Source organism: Lactuca serriola, chromosome 7, assembly GCF_051521515.1.
Source record: "Lactuca serriola cultivar US96UC23 chromosome 7, Lser_US96UC23_V15, whole genome shotgun sequence".
Taxonomy (NCBI): domain Eukaryota; kingdom Viridiplantae; phylum Streptophyta; class Magnoliopsida; order Asterales; family Asteraceae; genus Lactuca; species Lactuca serriola.
The window spans coordinates 32,243,021-32,254,057 of NC_136414.1; the positions used below are offsets into that span (position 1 = coordinate 32,243,021).

The 11,037-nt window shown below is 32.1% G+C and overlaps 1 protein-coding gene across 1 annotated transcript; it reads right to left on the reverse strand.

Annotated features, from left to right (window-relative positions):
* Positions 1–600: 600 nt before the first annotated feature.
* LOC145061985 (glutamate receptor 2.7-like) lies at positions 601–6,124 on the reverse strand. Its single transcript, XM_079009578.1, has 5 exons — positions 5,822–6,124; positions 4,368–5,647; positions 3,198–3,507; positions 1,841–2,232; positions 601–1,336 (listed from the first exon to the last, which is right to left on the reverse strand). The coding sequence occupies exons 1-5, from the start codon at positions 6,075–6,077 to the stop codon at positions 812–814; spliced, it is 2,763 nt and encodes a 920-aa protein (XP_078865704.1). The 5' UTR covers positions 6,078–6,124; the 3' UTR covers positions 601–811.
* Between the last annotated feature and the right edge of the window lie 4,913 nt (positions 6,125–11,037).

The following is an 11,037-nucleotide window of genomic DNA, read 5'->3' on the forward strand; positions in this document are numbered from 1 at the left end:
CCCGACCCGGTCAGTTCAGCCCATGTTTCCACGATACTGCAATTATCATGTTTTTGCAAATGTAGTTACAGACTTCAATATAGATTACTCTGTAATTTTGTTGTTTAATAAAAGGTAATTACACGTTATTTTGTAAGCAAATCACAACAAATAGCCAAAACATTAATTATAGGCTCAGACTTTTTTTTTTTATTAAAGATTTTGTCGATAAAATAGATTTTACAACTTTGCCTTTACTACAATGATTGTGACAAAACAGTCTTTTTTAGGCCTAAAAGTAGTATCAATCGGAAAAATAATAGTCGTACACTAATCAAAAAGATTTTGCTTTTAAACAAACATTTTTTTTGTGAAGTCACAAATAATGCCTTTTATCTCCACGTTCTAAACATTAATGAACACACATGTATATAACAAGTATGCTTTGGAAAAGATACTAGACTCAAATGTATCTTTTTTTTTTTTTGCTTATATGAGCATCACTTTCATTTCTTCTATTGATTTGTTTATTATAGCATCCTAATCTCCTTAGAGCATTGTACTTCCATAAAAACTAAATATTATAAAGTTTGTAATAACATAGAGAAAGTAACATCATGCTTGGAAATTGGAAAGAGGTTTTAAAATAATAATAATAATAATAAAAAGAACAAACAAATACAAGTTATAAATAAATAAATATATATACACAAGGTATTTTCTGAAAGAATACGTTATGGTGGTTTCCATTCACATCCTAAATCCGAATTTGGTGTAAAAGACTACTTTCTCCTTTTATATCTTCTTTTTCCCATCACTTATCATTCCAATCTCAAATTGTCATAGTATGCTCTATCTTTCTCATGGGAATTTCAAGTTGAGTAGGCCTACCGATTTCCAAATGCTCCGGGACCTCCGTGGGACTCACCAATTCCCATTGTGGCGGGTTTTGATGATTCCATTCCTGCGATGAGTCCAAGTTTTCTCTCGGTTGGACTCGACTAGGATTCAAACTAAGCATTATCATAACAAGTCTGATTGCTCTTCTAAAACGGCTCTCATTGTTGTTGTTCCATTGAGAGCCATGGTAGCTAATAATGCGTTGTTCAATTTTGTTGTGGAGCAACCGATAGAGGAAAAGTAGTAAGCTTAGTGTTGAAGTGGCACCGGATATGACGAATATTCCCCAAAAGTTATCGAGGCTAAGTCTTTCCGATTCCACCCCGGAATCGGAACTTGAACAGTTTTGGGATGTATCAAGCCATTGGTTCTCCATGTCGATAATCCTACCTTCTTCCAAGAGGGATAAAATTGCCCCTGACACATCATCGGTTATCGGAGAATCTTTAGGGAAAACCTACAAAGATGCACGAAAAAGACATCATCGGTTATCGAAGCATTTGTTACACAGGATAGAACAAGTTTTCTAGGGTTATTTTTGATGACGAGGACATTCATGTCTTTTACAATGATGGAAACCAAGAGCAAATCCATGTTACATCTTTTTGGAAGGAACAAAAAAATTGGAATTGTTTTATCTTATTGATGTGAGCTTCTATATCCCATCTTATTGAATTGGACAAAAAACTACAAATTTGTCTCATTGACCTCGGTCTATGATTCTATGTCTCACATTTTGGGGTTGTACAAAAAAGTTGTAATTTTTGTTTTATTGACATTAGTTTATGTCCCACTTTTCGGGTGACATCAATGACCCATTTTTTAGTGGTGGACAAAAAGTTATAAGTTTGTATCATTGATATCTTGGTCTAACTCACTGCTTACCAAATACAATACAATATTGTTATGTTATGTTATGTCATGTCCTGTGTAAAAAAGAATTGCACATTTGTATACTTACAAAGCCTAGACCGCCAAATTTGTAGGAAGGACCAATGGCCATGTACTTATTGCAATACTCTTTGAGAAAGTATTTTTGATAGGGGAGCTCTAGAAATGCAGCCACTATATTTCCGTTTTTGAAATTTTCGGGATATTCGTCTTGGCTTGTTATGTTCTTGATATTTTTGAGGTTCAAAACATCCCTTAAGTACTTGCCCACAAAAGAATCTGGATCACATCCCACGGGTGCATTTTCTCTCCTTACCAACTCGATGTCTTGCACAGTGGGCTCTAACATACGGACCGTGAGCATTGTCGTAAGACTAGCCGTGTAGCTTGAGGTTAAAATGAACACGACAAAGAGCCATATCATCACAACCACCTTGCTATGATTGCTTCTTATATTCTCTCCTATAATCATATTTCCATATCATAAGTATTTTCCTCATTGAGTGGAAGAAAAGAAGAAGCAAAAATAGGTAAAACGTTGATGTCTTAATACTTTAAGCCGAATTTTATTAGTTTAATCCGTTAAATCATTTTATCCAGATTAAGTCAAAAAGAAACAACCATGTGCATACATGAGTGTTCCTGTCTGACTTAATGCATAGATAACGACTTAATAAAGAAAGTAGGGCTTTCTCCATTAAGTCGTAACTTTTTGTAACACTTAGTTTTATCAAAGAGAAAATGACAAAAATAGCCATTTACACTAATGGCATTACAAAAATAGCCAAAAAAAGTACAAGCACCTAAAGCACAGTTGTGCTTTAGGTGCTTGTACTTTCGCAGGTGGTTTTAATTTTTTTTTTTAATATTTTTGCTGTATATATAGGGGTAATTTCGCAGATGGAATAGGTCCATCTGCGAAATACTCTCACTCTATCTGCGAAATCGTGGTATTTTTTGTATTTTTTTTTTTTTAAAGTCTGACTATGAAATTATAATTTTTGTATAATTTCTACAAAACTTTTTATATAGCAACATGATTTCGTAGTCAAACCAATTCATTTCATAGTCAAACTTAAAAAAAATATATATACAAAAAATACCACGATTTCGCAGATAGAGTGAGAGTATTTCGCAGATGGACCTATTCCATCTGCGAAATTACCCCTATATATACAGCAAAAATATTAAAAAAAAAATTAAAACCACCTGCGAAAGTACAAGCACCTAAAGCACAACTGTGTTTTAGGTGCTTGTACTTTCGCAGATGAGAAGCTCATTTCGCAGATGAGGCATCTCCATCTGCGAAATCGTTGGCTATTTTTGTAATTTCGATTTTTTTTTTGCTATTTTTGTAATGTCATTAGTGTAAATGGCTATTTTTGTAAATTTCTCTTTATCAAATAATATTAAACTGAATTACTTACTATGTGAGAAGAAAAGAGAAGAGAAGGTGAACCATAATGCAGTCCCGAGTTGATCCATCCATCGTCCTCTAAACTCTCGATTCACTTGGTGCTCCATGAACCACACTACAAACATTGTGTAGAACAATATGCCACCGGAGGCTAACCACATCTCTATCGTGAATGGTCTCATAAACTTCCATGCCCTTTGTGGGTCCGTTCTCACTGGCACCACCATCGACAACCCCGACTCTGTAAATGGTTGCGTGAACTCAACGTACTTTGAGCGGTTTGCGAGTATTGTGACATCACCAACAACCGCATCGTATGTCTTATCATCGAACGAATATGCATAAACAACAAACATCATTAGGTCATGTCGGTTGGTAATATTTCATATTAAATGCTCATTTTATGCAACAATATTTCATATTTTCATGATTTATGCAATAAAGTGGTGTTTAAAAGAAATATGCAACTACGTGTCATTTAGGATGAAAATATGCATACATTGTACCTAGGAAAAATGCACAAACTGATGTTTGATGTTCATCTAAAAATGTGAAATACTTAAGGACAAAATGCTAAATTACGAAAAATGTGAAACATTGTTACAAGGTTCGTTCATTGTGCTTTTGATGTTCGATAGAAAATGACAAATATTAAAGGGTTAAATGTAAGAAATAGCAATCTGTTTTCATTTAATTGTGTATCATAGATACGCACATTTCTTTATATTATAAAATTGTACTTTCAATTATTTTTCTCATCAGGGAACCGAATTTCCATGTTTTTTTCATAACATCGTACTTTAAAAAATCTATCCAATTATTAGCATTATATGAACAATTTTTTTGTCTCATTAAGACATTGTATTTTATAATCTATCTAATTATCACAATGAAAATTAGTTTTTATTGAAGATATTTCTATAATTAGGTAGATTTATCAAAGCTATAATGCTTTAAAGAAGGAAATGAAAGCCAATAAACATATCAATAAAAGTACATTGTTGCTTCAGGCATTTGACCTAATATGGGCTAAATGCAAGAAATAACAACCTACTTTCCATTATGATATAGAATGCTTGTCATTAACAATTTTCACGCCCAAAGACAATGCATAATACATATCCTATTAGTTTATCTATGTCTAATAATTAAATTTTCTGATGATGAAATTAAGAAGTACCTTATAATAGACTTTGTCAATCAGATCATCATAGGAGCCCGTATGGTTTATAAACTCGTAAGGTAACGTGTATCCATATTGCTCCTCCAAAGTAGCGACAACAGCCCTAAAAACCGCGATACAAAAACCAGAATATTTGGTCTCGTTTGTACTCTCGATCCATTCGACTTTCACAAACCTCTGGAACGAAGTAGAGTCGGGAACACCAATCTTCATTTTCTTCACATTGTTAGGCATCACCCATCCTTTTGGAATTCGGTTTATTAGATCCCCGGGCCAAATTATAGATAATTGTTTTAAACTGGTATTCGAAAAACCCGACCCGGGTGACCAAAATGCAAGCTCTTTATAACTTTTTCCAACTATATTCACTAGTTGAAGCACTTGAGGTTCTGATAGCTTTCCATCCTTGAAAGCTATCGTATTGGTTAAACCAGAGAAGTTGTTTGATAGAATTGTATCCAACAACTTCTCTTGGAAACCACTATCTGTATCGTTTAGATTTCCTAAATGATCTAACGCACGCCAGACAGTTTCTACGCTATCATATGCACGTATAGCGTAGATACATGGCTCAGATTTATCCTCCTTAGGATAATTCGATTTGAAGATCGCTTTAAAGGTGGATCTAAACTCTAAAAATCGCGGGTTTTTGTCGGAATAGTAAGTCTTGATTCCTAAAGCACCTTCCACGGGTCGAAAAACCAATGGGTCGATTGAATCAAGAATACTTGAAAACCCATTTCCAAGAATCCAAACCGAGTCTCTCCCTGTTAATCCGAGTTTATTAGCTTCTTCAAACACCCGAGTTGCAGTCGATAAAGACGACTTCAACACAATGAAAACCCGTGATTGCTTTGTTGTCAAAACTGTCGCTAAATCGTCGCGAATAGTCTCTTTTGGATCAAATGGTGAAGTGAAATGAGGAACAACTAGACGGTGTTCGATTATGGAATCGATCTTTTGAAGTGCCTCGGATAATATCGAGAAACCCTCGTATTCACCACCATACACATTGTCTTCATAAATCGCAATGATTCGTTTCCAATTATAAGCTTTTATGAGTGATACAATGCAATTTATTTCGTTAGATATATCAAGATCAGTCATTTGTACCAAGAAAGGCCATTGAAGATGCGATAGTGGTTGTAAAGCGGCAGTAGTCGATGAAATAACAGGGACTCGAGCTCGTTCTCCTACTTTTGCTACTACTGTAGTTTCCTCCCATGAATTCGTCCCAATTATTACTCGCACTTTTTGCTTTTCGATCAATTCGTTCGCTACAACAATCAACATACAAATTTATCAAAGCTTTAGTTGTTGCAATTCGAGATATATAAGAAGAAAAATAAAGAGAATATGAGTCGAACTATAATAAATAATCAACTTATATGACCCCAACAGAAAGGTATAAATATAAATGCAAAAGTAAAATCAAAAAGTTGAATAATTACCAGAAGAAGCAGTTTCAAGAGGGTCTCCACTAGAATTTGTAAAATAAATCGCTAACTTGCGATCTTTGGAGCCTGAATTGAGCTTCTGGACAGCGATTTCAATGGCGGTTTTTTGTTCTTTTCCTGCGCGGGTTCTTTCATCGATGATCACTCCTATGTTCGTGGTTCGGTTTTCGGCTAGTGTGGTCAAACTGAATGATAGAATTACTGATACGAGGAAGACGGAGGTGAATTTTGAAGGTGAAAAGGAAGGCATTTTGGGACTACATGTTTTTGGATATTGTGTGATGCTGAATTTATAGCGAATGAAATTTGTTGTCAAAATTTCAACTTAAGACTTAGTCCATGATGAAATGTAAAGAAGTGACCAAAGTTGATTCTGGAATACTTGTTGGCTTGTTGCTTACACAATTTGTTACATTTGGAGTAAATTACTGTTTTGGTCCTATTGTTTGCTCCAATCTTCACATTTGGTCCAACTTTGAAAAAATTCATATGATTGGTCCTTATGGTTTCCAAATCCTGCACCTGAGTCTCTTAGCATTTAATATACACCGTTAATGAAGAGATCGTGTACGTCACATGAGGGTAAAGTTGTCTTTTTTTTTTTTTCATTTGGAACTTGATACGTCCAACAATTTGTCGCCATAATACTCCAACATTAATTGAGTTTTTGATGTGTATACCATCATTTGTCAAAGACACACTCCATCATCAACCCAAAGAAAACCTCATTCATCTTCTTTATCTTTTGTAACATTAATCATCCGATCATCATCTAACATAGGTTAAAGGTTCGTATAATAACATTATGGTGGGAAGAAAAATCAAGGTGATCAAGATGTTCCAACCCACAACGTGGAGTATTCAAACATTTAAATTTAGTGTGGATACAAATGAAGTTTGTAGTAAGTTCTTTCAAAAACTTGAATACTTTTTATCCTTTCAAAAAAAATTTAAAACTAACACAACCATTGAACCATAGTCCCATCATCCAGGTTGATCGCAAGCTAAGAATTACTAAAATATGATTTTTTTAATGTTTTTAATGTGTAAAAATTCATATTTGAATGTGCATATATGCATATTTATACAGTTGTTTATGCACATTCAAATGTATATATATGCACATTTATATTTTTCTTTTCCTTTTTGGCATTTTTTCATAATTTGTGTAGTTTGCATAGACGATGTATTTATGGTTGTGTGGTGGTATTGGTTTTAAAAGCCGATTTTTTTTCTAAAGTTATCATATAAATGTTGGATCTCAAAATAACTTAATCTTATATATATATATATATATATATATATATATATATATATATATATATATATATATATATATATATATAAAGAGAGAGAGAGACACACAGAGAAAGAGTTAGGTTCAGATGTTTTCACTATCTATTGTGTGCATGTATGATTGATTCTGGACCAATCATTTTAGTTATTTTAAGAAAGTAATTAATGCATATTAAATGTTGAAGATGTAATTAATATTCATTATATCTTCAACATGTAATATGCATTAATTACTTTCTTAAAATAACTAAAATGATTGGTCCAGAATCAATCATACATGCACACAATAGATAGTGAAAACAAAATAACCTAACCATATATATATATATATATATATATATATATATATATATATATATATATATATCAAGATCAAATAAGAAAGATCAAATAAGAATGAAAATTTTTGTAGGGTTGTAAGAATTTATATATATATATATATATATATATATATATATATATATATATATATATATATATATATTAGCAAACAAACAAAATAATACATTAGATGATTCATAAGAAAAAATTCCTAAAAAAACACTTTCATGATTTATTTTTAAGTAAATCAAGAAAAAAAATCACTTCTATGACAATTTTAGTGAATATAAACAAAATCATCGTAAAAATGAATCATCAAAATATCTTTTATGTATTTTTTATGAATCATCTTATTTTTAATTCATCTAGTGATTCATTTGTTTTGTTCGCCAAAAAAATATGCCGAAAAAACATTTTTTACCTTCCTACCAAAAAAATTCTTACCGGATCTATATAGTTTTATGAGAGAGAGAGAGGGGGGAAGAGGAGGAGGAGTAGGAATAATGATCATTTGAGAACTCATAGTTCTATGAGAACCCGATAACTAAAAGTTGAACGTTTAACCAATTGTTTTGATGGCTTAGATAATCAGCGGAATATTTTGTAAACATGAGTATGTTTATTGACATATTAGGTTTTGTAAACATAATCCTAACGGTAATATGGGTATGGAAAAAACAAAAACTTAATCTTGGAAATTAGATCATTCCCCCAAATCCAATCGATTCTCTTTCTCCAAAACCCTCAATCGTCTCATTCACCATCCCTCTTTCTCTCATAGCGTCATTGGTGATTGTTCCCCAATCCAAAACCACCGTCTGAAATCCATGGGTGCCTCCGTAAACTGTCTATCTCTCATCTCCGATCGATTTTGAATCCATGACCTTTGCGCTTCAACAATTCCATATAGATTTGTAACTTATCTGTCGTTTCTTCATGGGATATATAGAGTAAAGTTCCAATTTTTTCATCGATTTGACAAGAAAGTCCTAAACTTTTTTTTTTACAGTAAAGTCCAAATTACCGGCAATTTTTGACATTTTTACCCTTTTTTCCCGGTTAGCCGGTAATTAGGATTTTTTTGTCAAAAAAATAAAATTTAGGACTTTCTTGTCAAATCATCAATTAGGACTTTATTGTCAAAAAAATAAAGTTTTGGACTTTTTTGTCAAATCATTCAAAATATTAGGACTTTAGTGTATATATAATTTTTTTGGGTTAGAAATTTAATGGTATGATACTCTTTAAGCATAAGAGTTATTGAAATCTTCACTAATCTGCTAGATCGTATTAAAATCCTTAACGTTTGCTTCTTGTTAAATTGTTTTTTTAATCTTAACAAACCGACATTGAAAAAAATTGAGATAATCAAGAAAGAAAGAAAGAAAAAACCAGGGTTGTGTTGACTTTTTGCAGGCCCAAAAATGGAGAAATAAGAAACAAAAAAAAAAAAAAAAAAAAAAAAAAACGAAATTACCCTTCTTTCCACTCTCCACATTCACACCCTTTTGACTAGGCATGTGTTGTTTGTGTTTGTATAAAGACAGGGCAATTTCGTTTTTTTAGGTTTTTAATTTCTCCATTTTTGAGACTGCAAAAAACCAACACAACCCTGATTCTTTCTTTCTTGATTATCTCATTTTTTTTCAATGTCTGTTTGTTAAGATTAAAAAAACGATTTAACAATAAGCAAACGCAAAGGATTTCAATAGGATCTAGTTGATTAGAGAAGGTTTCAATAACTCTTATGCTTAAAGAGTATCATACCATTAAATTTCTAACCAAAAAAATTATGTATACACTAAAGTCTCAATATTTTCAACAATTTGACAAAAAAGTCCTAAACTTTATTTTTTTGACAGTAAAGTCCTAATTGACGATTTGACAAGAAAGTCCTAAACTTTATTTTGTTGACAAAAAAGTCCTAATTACCGGCTAACCGGGAAAAAAAGGTAAAAGTGTCAAAAACTGTCGGTAATTTGGATTTTTCTGTCAAAAAAATAAAGTTTAGGACTTTTTTGTCAAATCGATGAAAATATCGGGACTTTACTGTATATATCCCTTTCTTCATCGACTAATCTCTCCATAATCGATTCTAACGGTCACATGTTGAATTTGAATGGGAGATCGAGTGTGTTAAGATTGTGGTTCACGATATCGTTGCAATCTCTACACATTGATCGACGCTTGCTTTCTAGTTTTTATGGATATAACCATGTTGATCATGTCTCTACAACATCGATCCCTGTTTGTTTGATTACCATTTTACTCCATTTTATTTAATAGTTCTCTTCCATTATTAAGCAGTAATCTCGGTTTTTATCGATCTTTGAAGTCAAAATAAACTTATTATTTTGGAAAAGGTCTGACGTTAATAACACATGTCACAAATCCGATTTTGGTTCATCTTCAAGTGCTAAGTTTTTATATTAATTTTATTCTTATTTCTTAAGTCATAATCAACATTTTTAGTAGTCTTGTAGTATTTATTTGATGACATTGATGATACGTTACTCAAATCTAAGTTATTGTTTGTCCTAAATCCTTGCACCAAACTGTGAAACTTCTATTTCAATTTGATGGACCAAGTATAAAATGAAAAGGGATGGATATTGACTTTATGAGTCATGCGTTAGTACGTGGACTATGACGATATTTTGTGGACACATGGATGATAGTAAATTAAACTAGTTTAGGTTAACTTATAGATGAAAGCCTTTTCGAGCTATATGTTAGTTCCTCTATTTTGAGAATATCTCCCTTTACAAATCATATGTGATTTGTGTAAATTGGCATAATATTTTAGTAATTAATCGGAAGCAAGACTATAAGTGTGCAGTGATTCATATGTAATTCACATATGAATTACATCTATATGTACACATGCATTTTGTGTGAATGTTCTTCGTTAATTTTTTTTTTTTAATTTTCTTGTGAATTTCACATTTGAATTTTAAAAGATACAATAACATGTGAATATCAAATTATATAATCACATGTGAATCATACATGATATAATCATATACGAATCTTACATGATATGTATATATGCATTTTCTTGAGTGTTCTTGCATCAATAAAAAAATCTTGTAGATTTGGAAGAATTTGTGGAAAATATTAAAGATGTGAAAAGTGATAAATTGAAGAAAAATATGAAAATCTTGACACGAAGAAATGATAACACTTTGAATCTTTGTAGCATTATTGTTTTTTATATATTATTTTGTATCGAATAAAATACTTATACTATTGTGTTTATATATTAGTAAATAAAATGGGTTTTTTATGATTATTTACGAATATTATATTATAAGAAATATACATATATACACTTGAAAAAAATATGCATATATGTAGGGATGAGCAGTTTGTCCCAAATCCCGATCCCGTACCGGAACCGGTACCGATACCAAACTATACCAAATTTAAAAATATGGGACGGTACTCGGTACTCCAAATACTTGAAATTCGGGATTCGGTATCATCAGTATTGGTCCTAGTACCGAAACCGGGTACCATTCCCAATACCGGTACCGGAGATGTTAATTCGGTTCGGTACTCGGGATTGACTTTCGATCAAATTCGTTTTTCAG